Raw genomic sequence first — 26272 nt, forward strand, 5'->3', positions numbered from 1 at the left:
TTGTATAATGTGAAAAATGATGTTACGCCGAGTAAGTAGATTTTTTAACATGTTATGCTTTGAAATTGCGCACACTCGTGGAATGGCGACAAACTACGGTAATTAAAAATCTCCATAGGCGACTCTTTAAAAAAAAATGACGGTTACCAGGTTAGAGTTACAGAGGAGACCATTTGCTAGAATTATTGCTCTGGCTCTGACGATTGCGGCGATACCTCACATGTGTGATTTGAACACCGTTTACATTTGCAGGCACGACTTACATATGCGTTTTCTTTGGTGCGTGAGCACACGGGGACAGGGGCACTTTAAACGTTTTTTTTTTCCTTATTAATTTTATTTTTTTATTTTTTTACAATGTCACTTTAAAAAAATAAATAAATAAAATGCTGATCATTGTTATTGCTGTCAAAAGGAATGTAAATATCCCTTGTGACATTAATAGGTGGTGACAGGTACTCTTTAGGGAGGGATCGGGGGTCTGAAAGACCCCAAATCCCTCCTTTGCACTTAAAAGTATTTAAATTCAGAAATTCTGAATACCGTAATATTTTTTAAATCGGCACTATTGGCAGCCGAGTAAATTGTTGTGACGTCGCTTCTGGAATTTTACATCGGAGACCCGATCAAAGCCAAATTTGCTTTGGTCGGGTCTCAGCCTAGGCGGCTGATGCGCCGGATGTGGCTCGGGTCTCCCGGTGGGACCGGAGTCCTGAGAAGAGTGGCAGAAGGAGGAGGGAGGGAGGGAGGAGGGACGTCCCCTCCCGCTCCTTAGGATAACAACCGAGCGGGGTTCAGGGGTTGGGCTTGGCCCTTACTTCCAGTGAAAGGAACTCTTAAGGTGTCAGCATACCAAGACATTTTGCACAATTTCATGCTCCCAACTTTGTGGAAACAGTTTGGGGATGGCCCCTTCCTGTTCCAACATGACTGCTCACCAGTGCCCAAAGCAAGGTCCGTAAAGACATGGATGAGCAAGTTTGTGGTGGAGGAACTTGACTGGCCTGAACAGAGTCCTGGCCTCACAAATGCGCTTCTGGAAGAATGGTCAAACATTCCCAGAGACACACTCCTAAACCTCGTGGACAGGCTTCCCAGAAGAGTTGGAGCTGTTATAGCTGTAAAGGGTGGGCCAACTCAATATTGAACCCTATTGACTAAGACTGGGATGCCATTAAAGTTCATGTGCGAGGCGTCCCAATACTCTTGGTAATAGAGCGTATTTAATAGTGAAACAACTTTACCCAAAAAGTTTAGACATGGAGGTAGCAAAGATGCCTCTGCTACCCCTTCAACCCATATTTTCAGGTAAAGCTCTTTTATAACTTTTGGGAACGTTTTTTTGTTGCCTGTACTTTTATTTTCAGATGATAACTGCTTCCCCTAGTTTCTTCTCATAGTTGCACAGAACAGGAAGTGAGGGAAAATCTCCCCAAAAGAGTCACTAGCAGAATAACTTTTTTTAACACTGTATATTAAAATTATTCTCCATATCTACTGTAATGGAAAGGGACTTTACACTGTGATGTTTCACTAGACTATAAATGGCAACATACAATAGATAAGGTTATCACTTCCATTATTACTCATTTATACAACACAGAAAAAATTTCTTTAAGGAAAATGTAACTATTCTTATCAGTCCCTACCCTCAAAGGAGCATCCTGTACACTCTAATGCCCCTAGGGGGCCAAATAAGAAACCAAGTAAACCTTGGAATAACATACAAACTCTATGCAGATTGTGTGCTTCATAGGAAACAAATTCAATGCAAGACTGCTCAACCCAGGGGCACTCCTTGGTTACAACTTTTCAGAAAGTCAAAATTTGCTTACTGCCAGTGGTCTGTGATTGGCGCTCTAGAGTACAGAATACGGCCAGATGTTCTTTAGCAGGAACAGTTTTTTTATTCCAACCAAGTTAATTAAATATACTTTTCTAAGTATCAATAGAAGTGTTTTAGTTTGTCCCATCCATGTCACTGTTGCTTTCCTGGGAACCTTGGTCCACATATATATATTTGAAAAAAATATAACAGGAAACAATAGTAGAAAAGGATTAAAAATTCTGAACACTATAATTATATACACTATATTACCAAAAGTATTGTGACACCTGCCTTTACACGCACATGAACTTTAATGGCATCCCAGTCTTAGTCCGAAGGGTTCAATATTGAGTTGGCCCACCCTTTGCAGCCATAAGAGCTTCAACTCTTCTGGGAAGGCTGTTCACAAGGTTTAGGAGTGTGTCTATGGGAATGTTTCACTAATCTTCCAGAAGCGCATTTGTGAGGTCAGGCAATAATGATGGACAAGTAAACCTGGCTCACAATCTCCGCTCTAATTCAACCTGAAGGTGTTCAATCAGGTTGATGTCAGGACTCTGTGCAGGCCAGTCTAGTCCCAACACCCCAAACTCGCTTATCCATGTCTTTATGGACCTTGCTTTGTGCACCGGTGCGCAGTCATGTTGGAACAGGAAGGGGCCATCCCCAAACTGTTCCCACAAAGTTGGGAGCATGAAATTGTCCAAAATGTCTTGGTATACTGACGCCTTAAGAATTCCCTTCACTGGAACTAAGGGACTAAGCCCAACCCCTGAAAAACAACCCTACACCATAATCCCCCCTTCACCAAATGATTTGGACCAGTTCACAAAGCAAGGCCCTTAAAGACATGGATAAGCGGGTTTGGGGGTAGAGGAATTTGACTGGCTTGCACAGAGTCCTGACCTCACCTCGATAGAACACCTTTTTGGTGAATTGGAGCAGGGACTTCGAGACAGGTCTTCTTGTTCACATCAGTGCCTGACCTCACAAACGCACTTCTGGAAGAATGGTCAAACATTCCCATAGACACACTCCTAAACCTTGTGGACAGCCTTCCCAGAAGAGTTGAAGCTGTTATAGCTGCAAAGGGTGGACCAACTCAATATTGAACCCTACGGACTAAGACTGGGATGCCATTAAAGTTAATGTGCGTGTAAAGGCAGGCGTCCCAATACCTTTGGTAATATAGTGTATATTTAAGATACAGTTATCAGAATATATTGTATTTCAGGTTGGTGGTGTTTTGGCGATTTCACTACCTCACTTGTTCCCTTGATCCTATCTGAGATTATAAATATAATAAGTGAATAACACCTTTTGTCTATATCAGAATAATGCCCCGTACACACGGTCGGACTTTTTTCGGACATTCCGACAACAAAATCCTAGGATTTTTTCCGACGGATATTGGATCAAACTTGTCTTGCATACACACGGTCACACAAAGTTGTCGGACAATCCGATCATTCTGAACGCGGTGACGTAAAACACGTACGTCGGGACTATAAACGGGGCAGTGGCCAATAGCTTTCATCTCTTTATTTATTCTGAGCATGCGTGGCACTTTGTCTGTCGGATTTGTGTACACATGATCGGAATTTCCAACAACGGATTTTGTTGTTGGAAAATTTTAGATCCTGCTCTCAAACTTTGTGTGTCGGAAAATCCGATGGAAAATGTGTGGTGGAGCCCACACACGGTCGGAATTTCCGACAACAAGGTCCTATCACACATTTTCCGTCGGAAAATCCGACCGTGTGTATGGGGCATAAGACCTTGTTGCGTCTCTTTCCTTAAAAAACAACTAACCACTGTGCTAAAGAAAAATAAAATAATCCAATTTATTTACGTAGAAGAGAAGTTGGCAATTAATCAAATCAAATATAATGCAATACAAAGTATATGGTACTACTCAAAAAAGAATATTACAACGTAATGTAAATACAGAATGTTACCAATACATGGAGATAACTACAGAAAAGAAAGTTACCGGAAAAAAAAAACAAAGAATAATGTTGATTCTTTATGTAGACATCCTGGTCTCCAGAAGTCTGGGCTCAATTAGAAAAATACAAAGCTGAGCTGTGTCTTGCTTTTATATTCCCTCTCTGCCCCACCCCCCAAAAAAAAAATAAATCTCTGGATCAGGTCATAGGGAAAGTTCCCGGCTTTGCACCAAAGTTATATCTTACTGTACCAGTCCATCTCTTGAGCTGTGGCTTTGGCTTTGGTTGACATTCCTTCTATTCTTATCTCTTTTTAAAGGAGAGTTGACATCAAGTTCGGGAGAGCCCAAGTCAATGTCTTCAGCAGAACACCATCATTAAATGTAGTAAACCCCAACAATGAGCTTCTCTTGCATCATCCTGAGACAGAAGGTGGATCTTCAGTTAAATAAAAAAAGACAAAAAAGTGCCAAAAAAATAAAAGTAGCCTTCCATAATCGTGGAGAGGATCTTGGTGGAGACCAAAAGCAATTAATTTATTCCATTAGGACTTTCTTTTCCAACAAGCCACCAAAAATTGGTTGAAGATCACATGGTTGGTTGACACAGAACATCAATAACATGTCAAAATCAGCAGCTCCACACTGTGCCAAAGCTTCTAAAGCAAGAACCGCCATAGTTTTTCTTTACAAGTGCAATTTGAATCGTAAGTTAAATGTTCACAAATAAATAAATGTATCTCTTTTTTCTCTTATTCCAAGTGCATAATCCAAACCAGTAAGCCATGTGTTTGTTTTTAAGGTCCCCAAAAGATGAGACAGAGCAAGAACACAAGGAACACAAGGTTGGTCTGATTAACGGTAAAACACCCACTCCAACAGGCACCTCATCCCAAATGAAGGTAGATCAGGACAAAGATGTTAAGGGGATTTTTGCGTTGAACCTTAGCACCGCAAAAATCCCCTTAAACTCTTTGTCCTGATCATGAGACAGAGCAAGTTTTTTAATTCCTTGTCATCTGTTGGGAAGCACATTTTTGGTGTCCTACTAAGAAACAGAGTTGGGGTCCAGATACAAGTGGCACCTTGAATCCTTGATTTCTGAGCACCCTTTTGGTAATAACACAATGGCTTTAAAACAAATACTGCAGGGTTAAAGCACACAAAACAAACACATTGAAGAAACTTGTGAGAAAATGTTTGCTCCCGCTAGAGCAAACGTATTTCACATTTGATGTAATCCCGAGGGCGTTGTAAGTCTGGGTGCCGAGTTCACAGATGTTTCTCGTGCTGCAGCCTCGGATGGCAGTCTTAGCAGATGTAGCTCCTGTTGGGAAAGTCACAAAAGGCATACATTAAATCAGTGAACCACTGTGGATTTCCAACTTTAAAGTGGAAGTTCACCCTAGAATTATCTTATGAACATTAAAGAGATTGTAAAGGTTCAGTTTATTTAAATGTAGCGGTGCCCCCGTGGGGTCGCCGTATGCTGTAGTTCCACCTGTCACCCTGCTCAGCCAGGCACCCACTTTCAGTCACTCTCCACTGAACAATGAACAGTCCATCAGTTTGTTTTTGCATTTTATTGAGGGGATTTAACTTGGATGGGGTAAAGGGAACATGGGATGCCCAGATAAATGAATTCAAGTAGATGAAGAAAATAGTTGAAATCTGTACTTGCAGTTTCTAAAGCTCCTCACTCCTCCAGCACATCACTTATGAGTCAACGTTGCTTCCTCTACTGCAATGCTTGATTCCTGACACAGCTAGCACTGGATTAGACCCCACTCTGAATAAAGATATGCCATTTGCTCACAGGGGTCTGCAGCCCCTATTGGTGTAGCAACCAATAGCTGTTGAAAAGAGTCTTTTTGTGCTAGTTGTTATTTAGGTGGACTACTGGTCCCAGTCAGTCCTGTGCAGACTCTGCCAACCCTCCTCTCTAACGCCAGCAACATCTCATTCTCTCCATCTGGCTTTTCATCCACTCCCAACATGTCTCTCCCAGATCTCCTGACTGTGCCTGTCACTCACTGAACCACAAATGGATCCCTCCTGATGAGTTGCCCGGCAGTGTTCCCCGCTGTTCCGCACTGTCCTTATTCTGCTCCTGTTCGGGACACCCCTGTATGAGGGGTTCCTTCCCAGCTCTCCGAGCCCTGGCCCAAGGTCACCCCCTTCCCCGCCCCAGAAAGGGGGCTCCCTCAAAGCCCTCGACAGCCTAACACTTCATCACTCAGTTCTTCCACCTGTACATCCCCCCCCCCCCAGCAGGCTGACCCTGGGTATATATAGGAGGCCTGCCCCCTGCCAATCCTAGTTGGAGTGTATCTGGGAGCCCTGACCAATCCCCATGTCACTCCAATGTTCTCTCCCCAGCTCCAGAACCTTCTAGAAACCAGAGGGAGGCGCCAGAGAGATGAAGTAACATGTCAGTCACCTGCTGCTGCACTAAACCACTCCCAACCCCCAGATCAAACCAACAGGCCTAGCTTTTAGCTAGGCCTGCCTAAATTTACCTGCACTGGCTGTAACAAAAAACAAACCTACCTCTAACAACTACCTACGGTAGAGGGTGCTACATAAATAACAAACATTTTATACTTACCTGCTTTCTATAATGGTTTTGCACAGAGCAGCACCGATCCTCCTCTTCTCAGGTCCCCTGCCGACGCTTTTGGCTCCTCCCTCCTGCTGAGTGCTCCCAGAGCAAGATGTTCCCTCTGAGGGCACTCATGCATGCTCGCTCTCAAGTGAGCTCTGTGTGTCTATGAGACACACAGAGCGCGGCTCAGCTCCGCCCCGGGCTTCCTTCTTACTGGCTGTGATTGACAGCAACAGAAATAAATGGCTCTCACTGCTGTGTCTCAGTGGGAGAGACCCCCAAAAGCCGCTGTTTCCGTGCACATTGCTGGATTGAGATCAGGCTCAGGTATTAGGGGAGCTGAGGGGGAGCTGCATGGGGATAAAAAACCTTCAGCCCTTAGAACTATTTTAAACAACAATATAATATATATATAGCATGATCCTTGATAGGTGGATCATACCATGGGGTTGATTTAGTAAAATTGGAGAGTGCAAAATCTGGTGCAGCTCTGCATAGAAACCCTTCAGCTTCCAGGTTTTTTTTTTCGTCAAAGCTTAATTGAACAAGCTGAAGTTAGAAGCTGATTGGCTGCCATGCACATCTGTACTAGGTTTTGTACTCTCCAGTTTTAGGAAATCTCCCCCATGTCTGAATTCTGTCTGTGATTCCGTTGACCAGCAATTAGCCTGAAACTGAGGGCCATTTACCAGCGATACCAATGCAACTCATGGTGTAGATCAGGGATATGCAATTAGCGGACCTCCAGCTGTTGCAAAACTACAAGTCCCATCATGCTCTGCCTCTAGGTGTCATGCTTGTGGCTGTCAGAGTCTTGCTATGCCTCATGGAACTTGTAGTTCTGCAACAGCTGGAGGTTCGCTAATTGCATATCCATGGTGTAGATCCTTCCTCCATGCTATCTACATCTTGAGTTAGTAAAACCTGACTAGGGGCCACTTTTTCTGTGCTCTGATGCTGCCAAAGATGTAGTTAACACAAGGGGGGAACTCATCGACATCATGAGTTGCATGGCAGGCCGTTTCAAATGCTAATTACTGGATATTTAGAGCACAGATAGAAGTCAAACTCTGTAATGTAAACCTCTGCTTTATTATAAACTTTGAAGGAAATGTGCTGCCTCTGATACCACAAGATGTTCTATGTTACTTTTATTACTAAAAGCTTATTCTACACCTCTCTGATTTGGTTTTATTTCATTACAGGGATTTGGCTTCCTCTAAGCCAGGGGTGTCAAATGCAATTGTTGGCCGCATCTGCATTATGGTTGCCCTCAAGTGGCCGGTTGTATCTGTAATGCCCCGTACACACGATCGGACTTTCCGACAACAAAATCCATGGATTTTTTTCCGAAGGATGTTGGCTCAAACTTGTCTTGCATACACACGGTCATACAAATGTTGGCCCAAAATTCCGAACGTGGGAACGCGGTGACGTACAACACGTACGACGAGCCGAGAAAAAGGAAGTTCAATAGCCAGTGCGGCTCCTTCTGCTTGATTACGAGCATGCGTGAACTTTTGTGCGACGGACTTGTGTACACACGATCGGACTTTCTGATAAGAACCTGCTCTCAAACACTTGTGGTCGGAAAGTCCGACAGCAAATGTTCTATGGAACATACACACCGTCGAACTTTCCGACAACAAGCTCACATCCAACATTTGTTGTCGGAAAGTCTGATCGTGTGTACGCGGCATAAGACTAGATGTCTAGAGCACCACACACCCTCTTACATCAAATGTCAAGAGCCCCCACCATCAGAAGTCAAGAGCCAAGGTATTCTCATTGGAGAAGGAGATGGCAACTGTTGAAGCTTAACCATCAAGTCAAGGAAAGTCGGTCCAACTTTGTCCTTGAGGACCAGTAACACATTTGTGAAGAATTCTCTGATTGATTCACCTGTAGTGAATGTTAAGTGAATGCCACATTCATGTCTTTAGAAATAAGCGCCTCCTCCCCCTTTTATGAAAAAAAAAAATAAGCCCCTATAGGGTTTGGTTTAACTCTACCTGTTAGATCCGAAGCCTGGAAGAAACACGAGTCCTCATTCCCCGTACATTGCAGTCTTTCTGAAGTGAGGCAGTCGGTGTCTTGTGCCATGCAATTTTGACACTGCATTCCATTTTTAACTGAACTGTCTGCAGAAACTTTAGGGAAAAAGACCATGAAAACCATATAAATAAATGAAGCTCAATAAAGAGAATGTACCGCCAACCTAAAAAAACTTGCAGGTAAAAGCGCATAAAATCAAGTACTACAAATGTTTACTGGGAGTATTTGACTAATTGTGAACCTCTGCATAGACAACTTTTATATAGAAGGGAACGGCGCCAACACACTAATCTAATGAAATAATCATAAACCAGTGCTGCTCCTAGAATTAGTGTGATACTGATAACAATAAAATAATAAAAAAATGGGCGCTAACTGATCAATCCAGTGTTAAATTAACCAATTCAGCCCCGGAAGATTTTACCCCCTTCCTGACCAGAGCACTTTTTGCGATTCGGCACTGCGTCGCTTTAACTGACAATTGCGCGGTCGTGCGACGCTGCACCCAAACAAAATTGATGTCCTTTTTTTCCCACAAATTGAGCTTTCTTTTGGTGGTATTTGGTCACCTCTGTGTTTTTTTTTATTTTTTGTGCTATAAACAAAAAAAAAGCGACAATTTTGAAAAAAATTCAATATTTTTTACTTTTTGCTATAATAAATATTCCCAAAAATATATAAAAAAACATTTTTTTCCTCAGTTTAGGCCGATATGTATTCTTCTACATATTTTTGGTAAAAAAAATCGCAATAAGCGAATATTGATTGGTTTGCGCAAAAGTTATAGTGTCTACAAAATAGGGAATAGTTTTATGGCATTTTTATTATTATTTTTTTTTTTTTTACTAGTAATGGTGGCGATCTGCGATTTTAATCGGGACTGTGACATTATGACGGACACATCGGACAATTTTGACACATTTTTGGGACCATTGTCAATTATACAGGGATCAGTGCTATAAAAATGCATTGATTACTGTAAAAATGTCACTGGCAGGGAAGGGGTTTACACTAGGGGGGGGGGGGGGATCAAGGGGTTAAGTGTGTTCCCTCAGTGTGTGTTCTAACTGAAGGGGGGAGGGGACTGTGTAGGGGAGATGACAGATCGCTGTATCGCTGTTCATACTCTGTATGAACACACGATCTGTCTCTTCTCCCCTCAAAGAACCGGAAACTGTGTGTTTACACACACAAATCCCGGTTCTCCTTGTGTCAGCAGCGATCGTGGGAGTCTGGCGGTGATCGTGACCGCCGGGCACTCGCATCTGCTCCTGTAGTGGCCAAACAAGCGTCGTAACATAATGTCGTTTCGCCCAGCCGTGCCATTCTGCCGCAGTACAACCACGGCGGCTGGTCGGCAAGTGGTTAATAATTTCATAAGAATTCCATAACATCAGTGTATAATCAAAATAAATGTCCATAAATATCAAATACCACAAAGATTATATATAAAAAATACCAAAACGAAAAAAATTGAAAAAAATCTAATAAAAATATCAATAAAAATATGAATAACAACATTGTTGGCCGAATTTATCTGGTGAGCACATTTGAATATCTCACTCTGGGTGGAGCACTACTTTTTTGATTAATGAAGCACTTTATTACACAGAATCATGGTGTTGGAGTTCATACATTGGACTGTTATCATTCATATTTTTATTGATATTTTTATTTGATTTTTTAAATTTTTTTCGTTTTTTTTATTTTTTATATATAATCTTTTTGGTATTTCATATTTATGGACTTTTATTTTGATTATACACCGATGTTATGAAATTCTTATGAAATTCTTCATTTATCACTGGATTGATCAGTTAGCGCCCTTTTTTTATTATTCTAACTTTTATAATATTTGAATAAAGAAAACATGGTGAGGTAATTACATTTTTTCTTACACAAAAAAGTTCAAGTGGTTTTTAAACCCTTGAAATACCATGTATGGCAATATCTCTAGGTGTACCATGTATGGAAATATCTCTAGGTGTACCATGTATGGAAATATCTCTAGGTGTACCATGTATGGCAATATCTCTAGGTGTACCATGTATGACAATATCTCTGGGTGTACCATGTATGGAAATATCTCTAGGTGTACCATGTATGGAAATATCTCTAGGTGTACCATGTATGGAAATATCTCTAGGTGTACCATGTATGGAAATATCTCTAGGTGTACCATGTATGGAAATATCTCTAGGTGTACCATGTATGGAAATATCTCCAGTGTACCATGTATGACAATAACTCTAGGTGTACCATGTATGATGATATCTATAGGTCTAGCATGTATGACAAGATTTCTGGGTGTACCATGTATGACAATATCTCTAGGTGTACCATGTGTGACAATATCTCTGGGTGTGCCATGTATGGCAATATCTCTAGGGGTACCATGTATGACAATATCTCTGGGTCTAGCATGTATGACAACATCTCTATGTGTACCATGTATGACAATATTTTTGGGTCTAGCATGTATGACAATACCTCTAGGAGTACCATGTATGACAATATCTCTAGGAGTACCATGTATGACAATATCTCTAGGAGTACCATGTATGACAATATATCTTGGTGTACCATGTATGACAATATCTATAGGTGTAAAATGCATTACAATATCTCTAGGTCTAGCATGTATGACAATATCTCCGGATGTACATGTATGACAATATCTCTAGGTGTACCATTTATGATAATATCTCTAGGTGTACCATGCATGACAATATTTTTAGGGGTATCATGTGTGACAATATCTCTAGGGTAGTATGTATGATAATATCTTTAGGTGTACCATGCATGACAATATCTCTAGGTGATCACTTACAATTAACTTTAGGTAGGTTGTAGTTGTTGGGGAAACACTGGGTCACCAGCTTCATTGTGCCTTTGAGGAAAGTAGCACTACCAGCAACCCCACACTGGTATATAGGTGAACATGTGTTGGTATATCTTTCAAAGCTGGCATCACCTGTGTAGAATGTTAGAACCAAGTAGTATTAATTATTAAAGTGGACCTGCCATGGACATGGTAAATACTTCAAGTGGTTCTCCAACTTACCCATCGTTGTTAGGGCATGAACAGTGCTACACACAGTGCCACTAGGGCAGGTTACATTTGTTCCTGGGCAATAGGTGTTGCTGGCATTGCCTGCAATATAAATAACAACGTATTAACATTTGGGTAAAAAATAACAGTAACAGATATGTGTATATGTAATCTATAGCCATTTTAGGGTATTTTTTTAATTGTATTATTATTATTATTATTATTATACAGGATTTATATAGTGCCAACAGATCCTCTTCTTCTGGGGTGCCCCGGCGGCACCCCTCCTCTACATCGGGAGCCCCCCGCGGAGAGCCGCATTACATAAGGGCACGCGTGTGGGCGTGCTCACGAGTCCCGCTGCTGCGCCATTGACACAGACAGCAGGACTGAGCCCCAACCTCACCCCTGCGCTTGCGTCACTGGATTTGATTGACAGCAGCGGGAGCTAATGGCTACTGCTGCTATCAATCTATCCAATGTAGACAAAGATAGCTGCTGGAGTTGCTGGGCTCGTGCTCATCGCTGGAACAACGTTTTTCACCTTAATGCAGAGCATGCATTAAGGTGAAAATCCTTGAGGGTTTACAACCCCTTTAAGACATTGGACAGAAAGAAGACTTTATTGTGCTATGCACTGATTTGGTTGAAAGGCGTTTTTTTTTTTTTTTAATTCCTTTAGTTCCTTTTCAATATAGCCTGTGTGGTTATACTGGTCTCTTTGGACCCAAGCCCTACTTCATAGAAGCCATGGTTTCCATACACTGCACTGATGGTGGCCAAAGAGCCTCAAACAGCTGTATGCAGTTTGGAATCAGTAGTTTTATCATACGCTTACACATAGGGTGTGCCAGGTGTGCCTGTGCACACCCTAATCATCCTGTGTGGCACAGATTTCCCCCTGTTTATTTGAAATCTGAATTTATTCTATTCTAAATTTCAAATTTCGGAAAACAGTAATATATTGTTATATTCTTTCTACTTTATTCTATTCTTTTCTATTGTTCATTCTATTCTATTAATTTCTATTCTATTTGAATTCGAATTTATACTATTTGAAATTAGATTTTCAGAAGATGGCTATATTCTTTTTATTTTATTCTACTCTCTTTTCTATTCTATTCTATTTTATTCTTTTCTTTTATTTTCTATTCTAGGTTGTTCTCTTTTACTCTATTCTTTTTTTTTTATCCTGTCCCTTTTTTTCTATTTTTTTTTCTGTTCTGTTTTATTCTGTTATAGTCTATTCTTTTATTTTCTATTGTATTCTATTATTTTCTATTCTATTCAAATTCCAATTTATTCTATTTGAAATTTGAATTTATTCTATTTCAAATTTCAGAAAACAGTAATATATTGTTATATTCTTTTGACTTTATTCTATTCTTTTCTATTCTATTTGAATTTGAATTTATTCTATATGAAATTCGAATTTCAGAAGATGGTTATATTCTATTTTATTCTACTCTATTTTCTATCCTATTTTATTTTTTTCTGTTCTTTTATTTTCTATTCTAATTTGTTCTATTTTACTCTATTCTTTTAATTTTTATTCTGTCCCTTTATTTTCTATTCTATTTTTTTCTATTCTTTTATTTTGTATTATGTTCTGTTTTAATCTGTTATAGTCTATTCTATTATTTTCTTTTATATTTTATTATATTATTATCTATTCTATTCTTGTATTTAATATTCTATTTTATTCTCTTTGGAAATTTGAATTTGATTTGGAACCTATTAGAATTCAAATTTGATTAGAAAATGATTCATGTTTGATTAGAAAACTATTTGAATTTGATGTGAAAACTATTTGAATTTGAATTTCATCCTGAAATTTTCATCCATTATTTCGGATTTGTTTGAATTCATTACTATTGTAATTTGGAAATTCAGATACATCCAAATTTTCAAATAACAAAAAAATTGTCCTAATTTCGGAATGAAACGAACTGAACATGTTTAGCTAGAAGGTTGTAATGGTGCACAATGAAAACCTGTGTCTTAGTGTTAACATAGAGCAAGAGTTACTCTACCAACATGTGAAATTGGAATGACCTATAAAAGTTAATATTAGAGATGTGCAATTAGTTTCATTCCGAATTCGTTTTTCCTCAAAAATCGGCAAATTCTTTAATTCGGAAACATCTGAATGAAGGAAATGCTGTTAAATGGATCTTTCCGATAACAAATTTTCTAAAAGAAAGAAAATTCGAAAGAACGAAAATCTGAAATTTGAAAATCCGAAAATTCGAAAGAGCAAAAATAAGAAAGAACGAAAAGCCGAAAATAAGAATGAGAATTCGAAAATTCTAAAATCAGAAAGAACAAATAAACATTCAGATAATTTCTAATATGATTAAATTATTAAGTTTATTAACTAATTATTATAGTAGTTTTTATTATCACTATTGTTTATTAATAATAATAATTATAATAACTATAATAATAGTTATAAACTATTAACTTATAGATATTGAAACTTCCTTTCAAATTTGGCTGTTAGTGAACAAAACAAAGTTAGGAATTATCTGAAATATCGAATGCTGCATCTAAACGAGTGGAACGTAAAAAATTAATAATAATAATAAAAACTATAATAATAGTTATAAATGATTAAATTATAGGTATTGGAACTTCCTTTCAAATTTGGCTGTTAGGGAACATAACGAGTACGAATGTATCCGAAGTTACAAATTATCCGAAATAACAAATGCTGTATCTAATCGAATGGAACGTAACAAATTAATAATAGTAAATAATAATAATAATAAAGCTATAATAATAGTTATAAACTATTAAATTATAGGAATTTCCTTTCAAATTTGACTGTTAGTGAACGTAACGAATATGATTTTTTTTTTGAAGTTATGAATTATCTGAAATAACGAATGCCGCATCTAAACAAATGGAATGTAACAAATTAATAATAATATTAATAATAATAATAATAATATAAATAAAAACTATAATAATAGTTATAAACAATTAAATTATAGGTATTGGAATTTCCTTTCAAATTTGGCTGTTAGTGAACGTAATGAATACAAATTTATCTGAAGTTATGAATTATCCGAAATAACGAATGACGCATCTAAACGAATGGAATGTAATGAATTAATGATAATAAATAATAATAATAATAATAATAATAATAATAATAAAAACCTAAAATAATAATAATTATAAACTATTAAATTATAGGTATTGGAATTTCCATTGAAATTTGGCTGTTATTGAATGTAACGAAGAAGAATAAGAATTTATCTGAAATTATCCAAAATAACGAATGCCGCATCTAAATGAATGGAACATAACAAATTAATAATAATAAATAATAATAATAATTATTAAAACTATAATAATAGATATAAACTATTGAATTCTAGGTATTGGAATTTCCTTTTCAAATTTAGTTAGTAAACGTAACGAATACAAATTTATTCTAAGTTCCGAATTATCCGAAATAACGAATACTGCATTTAAACGAATGGAACGTAATGAATTCAAATTTATCTGAAGTTACAAATGTATTCAAAATAACGAATATCAATCATAACAAAGAGATCGAAAAAAAATAAACGAATGCAATGAAAAGGAAAAAAAATTTTTTTTTCGGCAGTGCACATAGTTAATAAAAAAAGTTATGCCCACTTTTACATTACTTTCGGTAAATCACATTTTTCTACAATTTTTCCATTTGTCAGCCTATAATAAAACACCATCAATTAAATTATTTTATTTAATAATCTATTAAAACTTTGTGCTAAGGGGTTAATAGGACTGTGATAATTACCTCCACAATAGCAGATACTCTGATAGACAATACTTTGCCCGCCGATGGTGTATGTTTGATTGTTGCAGGCACTTGGTTGGGTACAGCCTCGGATGGCTGATGATTGGCCTGTTAAAAATAAACAATTGATGTGATTGGTTACACATATGATGAATTTACTGTACTTTCTGTACAATATACAATATGTTCCTGATATTCTGATATCATGTGTAAAGCCATTCCATACATGTATCAAGCGTGGAATGGCTTTACGAAGCACGTCACCTAATATGTGCTGTGCATACTACATGTATGTCTGCTATCTGGCTATATGCTCTAAGCCTGCCCTCTCATTATATTATATATATATTAACCATTCGCCACCAAGGCCAATTCTGACACTTCTCTCCTACATGTACAAATCACCATTTAGAAAATTACTCAGAACCCCCAAACAATATATATATATTTTTTAGCAGTGACCCTAGGGAATAAAATGGTGGTCCGTGCAACTTTTTATCTCACACGGTATTTGAGCAGCAATTTTTCAAACGGTTGCAGACTGGTTGGCGAGTTGAGCTGGGAATTTTCTCCGGTTTTGTTTCTCATAAAAGTGTTCTGAGTGGCTCATGAGCCACTGGAACGCTTTCAGAAACGGCGGAAGGGGATGTCCACCCCCCCCACCCCCCCTTCCTCCATCAGCTCGCTGGTGTTTCTTGGGCTTACCATTTCCCCCGGCTCACCCAAGAAACAATCTGACAGTGGGTCGGCTAGTCCCAGAGGTGATCAAAGAGTAGATCCTCTTTGATCGCCTCAATGGTCTTAGAGGCCCGGAGCGATGTCATGACCTCACTCCTGGTCCAGGCTGGAAGTAAACTATTTTTTTTTTAAAACATGAAGGTAGCTTTGACCTGGTTTAAAGAAAAAGATAAAAAAAAAATTCCTCTGACCTCCTCTTTAACTCCAAACAGGCAACCTGTAAAAGCGTTTAAAGCATTGCCTATGGAGATTTCTTAAGTAACGTAGTTTATCGCTATTCCACGAGCGTACAGAATTTTAAAGTATGACGCTAGGTATCTATTTATACAGCTTGTCTGAGCTTCAGAAAGCAGAGAGCAGGAAGCTGAACTTTGAAATTTCATTGACATGATAAAATCTTTGAACCCATGCAAAAACGAAGGGTGCCGCTCAAGGCTCTCACAGGTCCTCGTCTGCTGTCAGCTGCTGAGAGTACAGGCAGGGAAGGAGCTCCCAGCTTCATGGATATCAACGAGAAAAAGGAAAGTTCAAAAAGCCGCACATCACAAAACAAAACCCCTATGTGTGGAAAGTGAAAACAGCCTCAGCCCTGGCCACACCTCAATGTGTTTCGCCCCACCCATGGGGCCATATTATGGGGATCTGACTGCTCAGCATGGGACCTGGAAGCCAGTGGAGATCACTGGAGTAGAGATGTCCATTACAGTGCCTTCCAACTTCTAGGGGGATAGGCCAGGTATGGTGTATATGGTACATTGTTATATTGTCAGGACCAATTTATCTTTAAACAATTGGGTTTAGATCATGTAGCGCCCTCTAGTGTGCTATAAGCGGTAGTGCAGGCAAATTATACTGGCCCAGGTATAAATTTGAGCAATAGAATCAAGGTCAGGGTTATTAGTGGTTAGGGCTGGATGACTCATCCTGGCAGCTCTCTGGTGCCTCCCCCTGTTTCTAGAATGTGGGAGAAGGTTCTAGAAGTTAGTGGGCGGAATCTAGGAGGGGTCGCCTTGAATATTTAGGGCCCCTTAGCCAATCCTCAGGAAGTGGGCCTGGCAGGGAACTAAGAAGCCCTTAAATAAACATGAGCCAAGCAGGCCAAGGAGTCGGGTGGAAGATAGAGAAGCAGTGATGGGGAGTCTGTCGATGGCCCTTGAGGGACCCCTGCCAGGAGGGGTTTTACCTTGGGCTGGAGCTTGGGAGGCTGACCTGTAAGGATCCCACCACAGGAGGCTGTTGGAGGAAAGCTTTCCAGAAGGCAGCAGGAGCAAAGAGAGACAGAGTGAGTAGATCGGCATGGTACAGGGACAGACAAGGCGCGAGATTGCCAGCTGTAGCAGGTCTCTCTTAAAGACAGCGGTGTGCCTAAGTATTCATCCAACCTTGTCCTGGGAAGTCTCCAGTGTGTGTCAGTCGGGTAGACTGGGAAGAAGAAGCAGCCAGGTGGGCTGGTGAAGTTGCAACCGTTTGGGCTAACATTTCTGCTGAAAGGACCATCTACAGCTAATCAGATGGTGTTGCAGGAAGCAGTTCACTCCACATGTGTTACTTTTCCAAGGGACTGAGAGTTCCTAGCCTGTGAGAAGCTGTTGCTGAGCAAACTAAAAGACTGTTAGTTCTTAAAGTGGAGTTCCACCCAAAAGTAGAACTTCCGCTTTAAGTACTCATCGCCCCCTTACATGCCACATAAGGCATTACATTTTGGGGGGGTGCTTTGTTTTGAGTGGAAGTTCCTGTCCCACTTCCTGCTTCCGAGTCCGGGACACCTAGGCGACTCCTCCTCTCCCCCTAGGCGTTCCCTCGCTCTCAACAATCTTCTGGGACAAGTCACAGGTACAAGAAGATTGCCTGTCCACTTGGAGAGCACAGCGTGACTCGCTCATGCTCAGTGCATGCCCGGCCGTGAAGCCACAAACTGTCATTGGCCGGCTGACCACAGCGAGGCTCCGTGCGGCCGCATCACTGGACCGTGGGACATGTGATAATTCCTAACCCCATCCAAGTTATCATCCCCTAAAAAACAAAAACAAGCTCAAAGACTGTTTTTTCTAGATCTGGATGCAAGAAGGAAATGCTGTGTGACTGGCTGTGCAGCGGTGAGGAACCCTGACATCTACAACTCCTATGGGGTTAGTGCTATAATCAACACAAATGAAAAAGGAAAAAATCTCAGATATGACTTAGTGCAATTGTATCAGACAATGATATATTCTTCTTGTAAGGTTTCTTTAGAAAATAATATGGGATATAGGGATTTAATGGTTTTCTTGGAAGATGCTCTTGTAGACAATTAGCCACAATTTCCTCATTAATTTGCCTATATGTTAATGCAAAATCTTTGCTAACATGAAACTTTTTAAAACTGACTTTAGTACTTAGAGGTAAATCCAAAAAATACAATTGCTTACCTTTTATGTTTGTAGAATAGAGAACACACACAGTCTCGTTTCCAGTACACTGAACTGTTTGCTCCTTGTAGCACCATACAGAAGAAGATGATTGGCAGATAGGACAGGTCACTCCATTGGGTTGAGAGCTGACAGATGGCACTTTGAAAAGAACATACATTTATACTTTTAAATGTTGAATACAGGGGGGGGAGTATCTGGTCTTCTATGGTCACCTGGTGTCACACAGATATCAACTTGGCACTGGACCAACCATTGGTAAAGAAGTGCAACATTAGTTTCTATGGAAAAGCTTGGACATGTCTGATACTTCTTGCTCCAAACTTCACTGAGCAAAATTGTAAAGGCAACACTTTTTATCATGCCCCTATTTATCATGACCTGAACTCAAAAATCTACGACTTTTTCTATGTACACAAAAGGCCTATTTCTCTCAAATATTGTTCACAAATCTGTCTAAATCTGTGTTAGTGGCCATAATAAAAGGCCACTTTAAAATGTGAAGTTTTATCACACAGCACAATGCCACAGATGTCGCAAGTTTTGATGGAGCATGCAATTGGCATGCTGACTGCAGGAATGTCCACCAGAGCTGTTGCCCTTGAATTAAATGTTCATCTCTCTACCATAAGCCGTCCCCAAAGGCGTTTCAGAGAATTTGACAGTACATCCAACTGGCCTCACAACCGCAGACCACGTGTAACCACAGCAGCCCAGGACCTCCACAACCAGCATCTTCACCTCCAAGATCGTCTGAGACCAGTCACCCGGACAGCTGCTGCAACAATCGGTTTGCATAACCAAAGAATTTCTGCACAAACTGTCAGAAACCGTCTCAGGGAAGCTCATCTGCATGCTCGTCATCCTCATCGGGGTCTCAATCTGACTGCAGTTCGTCGTCTTAACCGACTTGAGTGGGTAAATGCTCAAATTCGATGGCGTCTGGCACTTTGGAGAGGTGTTCTCTTCACAGGTGAATCCTGGTTTTCACTGTACAGGGCAGATGGCAGACAGCGTGTATGGTGTTGTGTGGGTGAGCGCTTTGCTGATGTCAACGTTGTGGATGGAGTGGCCCATGGTGGCGGTGGGGTTATGGTATGGCCAGGCTTATGCTACGGACAACGAACACAGGTGCATTTTATTGATGGCATTTTGAATGCACAGATATACCGTGACAAGATCTTGAGGCCCATTGTTGTGCCATTCATCCACGACCATCACCTCATGTTGCAGCATGATAATGCACGGCCCCATGTTGCAAGGATCTGTACACAATTCCTGGAAGCTGAAAACATCCCAGTTCTTGCCTGGCCAGTATACTCACGGACATGTCACCCATTGAGCATGTTTGGGATGCTCTGGATCGACAAATACGACAGCGTGTTCCAGTTCCTCCCAATATCCACAGCCATTGAAGAGGAACGGACCAACATTCCACAGGCCACAATCAACAACCTGATCAATTCTATGCGAAGGAGATGTGCTGCACTGCATGGGGCAAATGGTGGTCACACCAGATACTGACTGGTTTTCGGACCCCCCTCCCATACAGTAAAACTGCACGTTTTAGAGTGGCCTTTTATTGTGGCCAGCCTAAGGCACATCTGTGCAACAATCATGCTGTCGAATCAGCATCTTGATATGCTACACCTGTGAGGTGGATGGATGTGTGTACATAGAAAAAGTCGTAGATCTTTGAGTTCAGCTCATGATAAATAGGGGCAAACACAAAAGTGTTGCGTTTATAATTTTGCTCAGTGTAGTGTAACCATAGTCCTCTCAGCAAGCACGCCTTGTTGACTGTAGGCTCCACAAAGGTGAAGGCTACATTTGTTATTTCTGAAGGTAAAAGCAGGTTCTACCAAACTATTTTCTGTTTTGAATAAGGTAAGGAAGGGTTAGAACCCTTGGTTGCTGTCCAGCACTCCATTAGAGAGACTACTATCATGGTGACAATGGTTTTAGCCTTAGCAGGTGAAGATAAGTTTGGCTTTTATAGTTGAGTAGGCTACTGCTACAAAGAAAGTAAGTTATCCCGACAATGTAATACAGTCAAGTCCATTTAATAATGTATATGGATTTAATTACACAGAGCTGCATTAATTACGTATGTGCTTGCGCCCTCACCTGGCAGGATGGATGAAGAGCAGTTGTCAAAAGCACAACAAGAAGTAGACATCTTGGTGTTCCCGTAGAGTGTGCTGATACTTCCGGTTTGATCACATTGACTTGGAGGTGTGCACGATCGGATGTATCTTGTTGACTTTGATCCACCTGATATTAAATAACTTCAGTTAAATTTGCATTCATTTACCTCCCATGATTTTTTTAATTATTTCCCAATCAGTGGAGTAGCACAGGTTGCCAGCGCCCAAGGTAACCTTCCTGAGTAGGGATGAGATCAGGCATGCACACCTCCCAACATTTTGAGATGGGAATGAGAGACACCTGCTAACAAAGGTCTGTAGGCATAGGACACGCCCCCTGCCACACCCACTTAAAGGAGAATTAACCAAAAAAAAAAAAGGTTAATTAAATCCAGAAGGGCTTTTTTTTACCACTACTAGTCCTTTATATTGGCTTTTAAAATGTACAAATGCAGCAATTTAGAAATCGGATGAAAGGTTTAGCACTGGGAAACACTTTTCGAAAGATAAAAAGTGCATTTTATATACAACTATATGGATCAGACCAAAATGAGGGACAAATGAGGGACAAATGAGGGACAGAGGAACGATGCTCCAAATCAGGGACAGTTCCTCGAAATCAGGGACAGTTGGGAGCTATGAGCATGACATGAGTCTGAACCCGCCTAAGCTAGCCCACCTAAAAGCTGCCAAAGTTGTCAGCAAATCATAGGAGGAAGAGGGGTTCCTTACCCCACAGCTGCATGTATGGGAGGAGAATGCCTCTCTGTCTATGATTGGCTGTCAGCTTTGACAGTTTTTTGTCTGATGGTTGCCAGCACAAGCATTGTGCCCCTTAACCCCCTTTTTGAATTTTGTGCCCCTGTGGCCTGGCTTCTCCCAAGCTGGTCTCAGTGAAAATTAGGGGACTTTCACACCGCTCTGTAGCAAAACCGCGGTAAAAATGCACATGCGTTTTTATAGCAATTTTGCTGTGTTTCAGATGCGTTTGCTGTGCATTTTTGGGTTGTCTGTACCCATGAAAAAATGGACATGTAACTCAAAAACGCACCAAAAGTGCAAACAATGTTGCCACGATTTCCATTAATTTCAATCGGAAGCTGCGTTTTTGGTGCGGTTTTCAAAACTGCATCAAAATTGCAAACTTGCATATTTATTTATTATCACTGTACTGGGGTCTGGTGCGTTTTTGGTTCATTTTTGATACATTCCAGTACACTCTTGTGCATTTTTGATGTGTTTTACTGCGTTCCAGTACAGTCCAGTACAGGAAAAATGCAGCATGTTCTACTTTTTTTTTTTTTTTTCTGGAACGCCCTGGAACTGACTGCACTGGTGTGAACTATGCCATTGGAAACCATATAATCTACTTTCCATGCGACTGCATGTGGTGTGAACTGGCCCTCAAAAGGAAACATTTTTCTTGCAAGGAAAAAAACGCAAAAAACTACCGTAACAGAAAATTGGAGATGAAATTTTAAAAAATGGAGATTGTTGATACCATGTGTATGTGACTGAGTATCTATCTTATGGGGCTTTAAATGAGGTTTCCTCTTCACAACACATTTAGATCTCTTCACCTTCTCTATGGTAGCATTGGGATTCTTGCTAAATCATTAAAATAAATCCGTCTATTATAATATAATGACACCGGGTTTATGTGAAGTGTAAACAGCAGTGGTAAGCCCAAAAGAAAATTTCTGCACACTGAAGCCACGTGAAGGAGGGAGTCTAAAGCAGTGGAGTGGAGAATCCCTTTAAAAATATCTTACCCACAGTGGATTCTGTATATGAGGTTACACAGACGGAGCCAGAAGTACAGGTGACATTGGGTCCTGAGCAGTTTGTTAAGTCCGTACACTCTGAGCATGATAGGCTATAGCCTGCATGTTAATTATAAAAAAAACAAAAAAAAAAAAACAAAGAAAGGTACATTTCCATGATTAAGCCATGACTGGGTGAAACATGTTAGCAGGGCATGATAGATAGATAGATAGATAGATAGATAGATAGATAGATAGATAGATAGATAGATAGATAGATAGATAGATAGATAGATAGATAGATAGATTTATAGATAGATAGATTATATATTATAATTATTATTATTATTATGTAAAACTCCATTATTAAGCCCATATATACTTATATATTTAATATATAATGCAATATAATATATACATTATTTATTATTATTATTAAAATTCTCACGTGTGTAGAAATCTGGATTGATTCATCTCTGCTTACAAAATACTGCCTATGAAAACTGAACCCCCCCCCCCATAGACAGCAATGTAAAAGAATACCTCCATTCGGACAGATGAACTTGAAGTCAAATATCGATCCTGCACTGTGAGATAGGTGGCCCAGACTACAGAAGCTTTTAGTAGCACAACCCCGAATCACAGCTGGAGCTCCTGTTGGAAGTAAATGAAACAAACAAAAAAAAAAGGTAATTTAAATAATTTAAGTAGCTCTAAACTCTAAGGGATCTATGTATAAAACGTTTGTTGTGCAGATGGACAAACATCTGCACAACCAGGACGAAAATTGCTGTATTTCTTCTACTATGTGTGGTTCCTATATCGCCATCTAGTTGCCACCATACTTTTTTTTAAGTATTTTATGAAAAAAAAGCTCATTATGGCCACTAGGTGGAGCTAATGATAATGAACAACACATATTACAGAAAATACAGTAATTTTCGTCCCGCAAATTTTTATCATATCGGCACAGCAAACGTTTTATACATAGATTCCTTCAAGTGTGGCATTTATTTTGCTAAGTGATTATGTATCGTAAAGATCTTGCTTTTTTTCCCCCATGAAATGGAGACATTTTTACATTTTTTTTTTCGTATGCTGGTGCAGCTGATCTCCTCCGGCTTCTGTGGTCACCAGTGGTGGCTGCTCCATTAGGGGCGCAGGGGCCACCCCCCTTATCCATGCACCTGTCCCCTAATCTACATGCAGGGCGCTGGACGCATGGACTTCAATGTTTTTTGTTTTTTTTTTAAGCACATGATTAGAGCCTGAGACTCGAATTGGCTTCAGAAAGGGTGGGCTCGGGGCGCAGAGCACTGCGCCCTGACCCCACCCAGTTGTGTGACAATAGCAAATTAATATTCACTATTGTCTTCCTGTTTCTCCTCTTGGCCAATCATGAAAGGACCTGATTGGTGTGGAGGAGAAGCCACCATATTGGCCAGGTGCAGAAGCAGGGGGGGAAGCCACCGTGGAGGAGACTCAGGGGGAAGCCGCCAAAGCTGAACGGGATGGGGTAAGTGTTGGGGAGTCGAGCGACAGGGGGGGGGGGTGTTGATCAACTGACTGAACGGGGTAGGGTGTTGGGTGGTTTGTTTGCCGCTACCCTCCAAAAAATGGAGCACCAGCCGTCACTGGTGGTCACCATCAGGAAACCATGCTTAGAAATAGTCCACAGGAAAGAGGAAACACCACAGTAGGTCATCACATATGGTCATCTCTTATTCAAAGCATTTCGGTCGTTAGACCTTAATCATGAGCCCCCCGCTCCAAAAAAGCCCCCCTCATGTTGAGGGTGTGTGGTCTGGTATGGTCGCACTCACCCCCCCCATTTCCTGACCTGCTGGGCTACAAACTCAGATAAGTGCCTGCTATGGATTGGGGGGGGGGGGGGGCCCACATCATCTTTTAAAATTTTGAAGTCGGGGTTCCCCTCAAAAAAAATCCATACCGGACCCAAAGGGCCTGGTATGGATTGGGAGGGACCCCACGCTGATTTATTTTCTTAATTTTTCATTTTCGGTGTTCTATCAAAAAATGCCTCCCATCAGATAATGCTTACGGTGGGTCTGCGCATGTGCAGTATGCAACATCGCTCCAGCTGATATGTTGATCATCTGGTGTGACGTCAACACAGCGCATGCGCAGACCGTCAGAGGCAGTACCTGACGATCTGCAAAGAGCCGAGAGAGAACGTACTTGTCAGATTCTGCCTTGCTGTTGCGGGGCTGTTGCGGGGCGGGTTTTGGGCGTGTTGAAGGGCGTGTTTTGTGTTTGTTGCAACTTGCCCTTAGACACAGCCAAAACCCGCTCTGCAACACACACATACCCGTCCTTTAACACACGGAAAACCCGCCCCGCAACAGTGAGGCAGAATGTGCCCAGTACAATCTCCATCGGCTCTTTGCAGATCGTCAGATAATGCCTTTGAAGATCTGCGCATGCGCTGTGTTGACGTCACGCCGGCTGATCAACATATCAGCTGGGGTGACGTTGTGTACTGTGCATACGCAGACCCATCGGAAGCATTATCCGACAGGAGGCAGTATTCAATAGAAAGAACACCGGCAATTCTTTTTTTTTACATTCAGCGGGGATGAATAATCAGTTCTTAAATGAGTTGTAAAGACAGAAGGTTTTTTATCTTAATGCTTTCTATACATTCTTGCGCAGTTGGCACCCGGTGCGGAAAAACATGATATCACCCCTCTCCACCAACTATAGTCCCCCCTCAGTACAGACCCCCCTCCAATAAGTACAGACCCCCCTCCACTAAGTACAGACCCCCCTCCACTAAGAACAGACCCCCCTCCATTAAATACAGACCCCCCTCTTTCAGTATAGACCCCCCACCAAGTACAAACCCCCCTCCCTCAGTACAGACCCCCTCACTAAGTAAAGACCCCCCCTTCCTTAGTTTAGACCCCCTACTAAGTACAGACCCCTTCCAGCAGTATAGACCCCTCTCCCTCAGTACAGACCCCCCTCCCTCAGTACAGACCCCCCTCCCTCAGTATAGACCCCCCTCCCTCAGTATAGACCCCTCCGTCAGTATAGACTCCGTTAGTGCAGACCTCCCCTCCATCAGTATAGACCCCCCTCAGTATAGATCCCTCCCTCAGTACAGACCCCCTCCCTCAGTACAGACCCCCTTCCATTAGTATAGACCCCCCTTAGTGCAGACCCCCCTCCATCAATATAGACCCCCTCTCAGAACAGACCCCCCTCAATCAGTATAGACCCCCCCTTAGTGCAGATCTCCCTCCATCAGTATAGTTCCCCCTCAGTACAGACCCCCTCCATTAGTACAGACCTCCTCCATCAGTATAGACCCCCCTTAGTGCAGCTCCCCCCTCCATCAGTATAGACCCCTCCCTCAGTACAGACCCCCCTCCCTCAGTACAGACCCCCTCCATCAGTATAGACCCCCCTCAGTACAGACCCCCCTCCATCAACATAGACCCCCTTAGTGCAGACCCCCTTCCATCAGTATAGACCCCCTTAGGGCAGACCCCCTCCATTAGTATAGACCCCCTTAGTGCAGACCGCCCTCCATCAGTATAGACCCCCTTAGTGCAGACCCCCCTCCATTAGTATAGACCCCCTTAGTGCAGACCCCCTTCCATCGGTATAGACCCCCCTCCATCAGTATAGACCCCCCTCCATAAGTATAGACCCCTTTAGTGCAGACCCCCCTCTATCAGTATAGACCCCCTTAGTGCAGATCCCCTTCCATCAGTATAGACCCCCTTAGTGCAGACCCCCCTCTATCAGTATAGACCCCCCTCAGTACAGACCCCCCTCAATCAGTATAGACCCCCTTAGTGCAGACCCCCTTCCATCAGTATAGACCCCCCTCAGTACAGACCCCCCTCCATCAGTATAGACCCCCTTAGTGCAGACCCCCTTCCATCAGTATAGACCCCCCTCAGTAC

At 41.2% G+C, this 26272-nt stretch overlaps 1 protein-coding gene across 1 annotated transcript in view; it reads right to left on the reverse strand.

The window, feature by feature from the left end:
- Positions 1–3648: 3648 nt before the first annotated feature.
- Positions 3649–26272, reverse strand: part of LOC141110431 (uncharacterized) — a 57204-nt gene continuing 34580 nt past the window's right edge. The window contains exons 17-25 of the mRNA XM_073601776.1: positions 22881–22991; positions 22347–22457; positions 20555–20701; positions 18428–18568; positions 15282–15389; positions 11501–11590; positions 11267–11410; positions 8394–8531; positions 3649–5103 (exon numbers count right to left, since the gene is read on the reverse strand). Of these exons, the coding sequence (XP_073457877.1) occupies positions 4910–5103; positions 8394–8531; positions 11267–11410; positions 11501–11590; positions 15282–15389; positions 18428–18568; positions 20555–20701; positions 22347–22457; positions 22881–22991 (1184 nt within the window). The 3' untranslated portion in view covers positions 3649–4909. The remainder of the gene's footprint in view (positions 5104–8393; positions 8532–11266; positions 11411–11500; positions 11591–15281; positions 15390–18427; positions 18569–20554; positions 20702–22346; positions 22458–22880; positions 22992–26272) is intronic.

The sequence above is a fragment of the Aquarana catesbeiana genome, linkage group LG10 (genome assembly GCF_042186555.1).
Source record: "Aquarana catesbeiana isolate 2022-GZ linkage group LG10, ASM4218655v1, whole genome shotgun sequence".
NCBI lineage: Eukaryota > Metazoa > Chordata > Amphibia > Anura > Ranidae > Aquarana > Aquarana catesbeiana.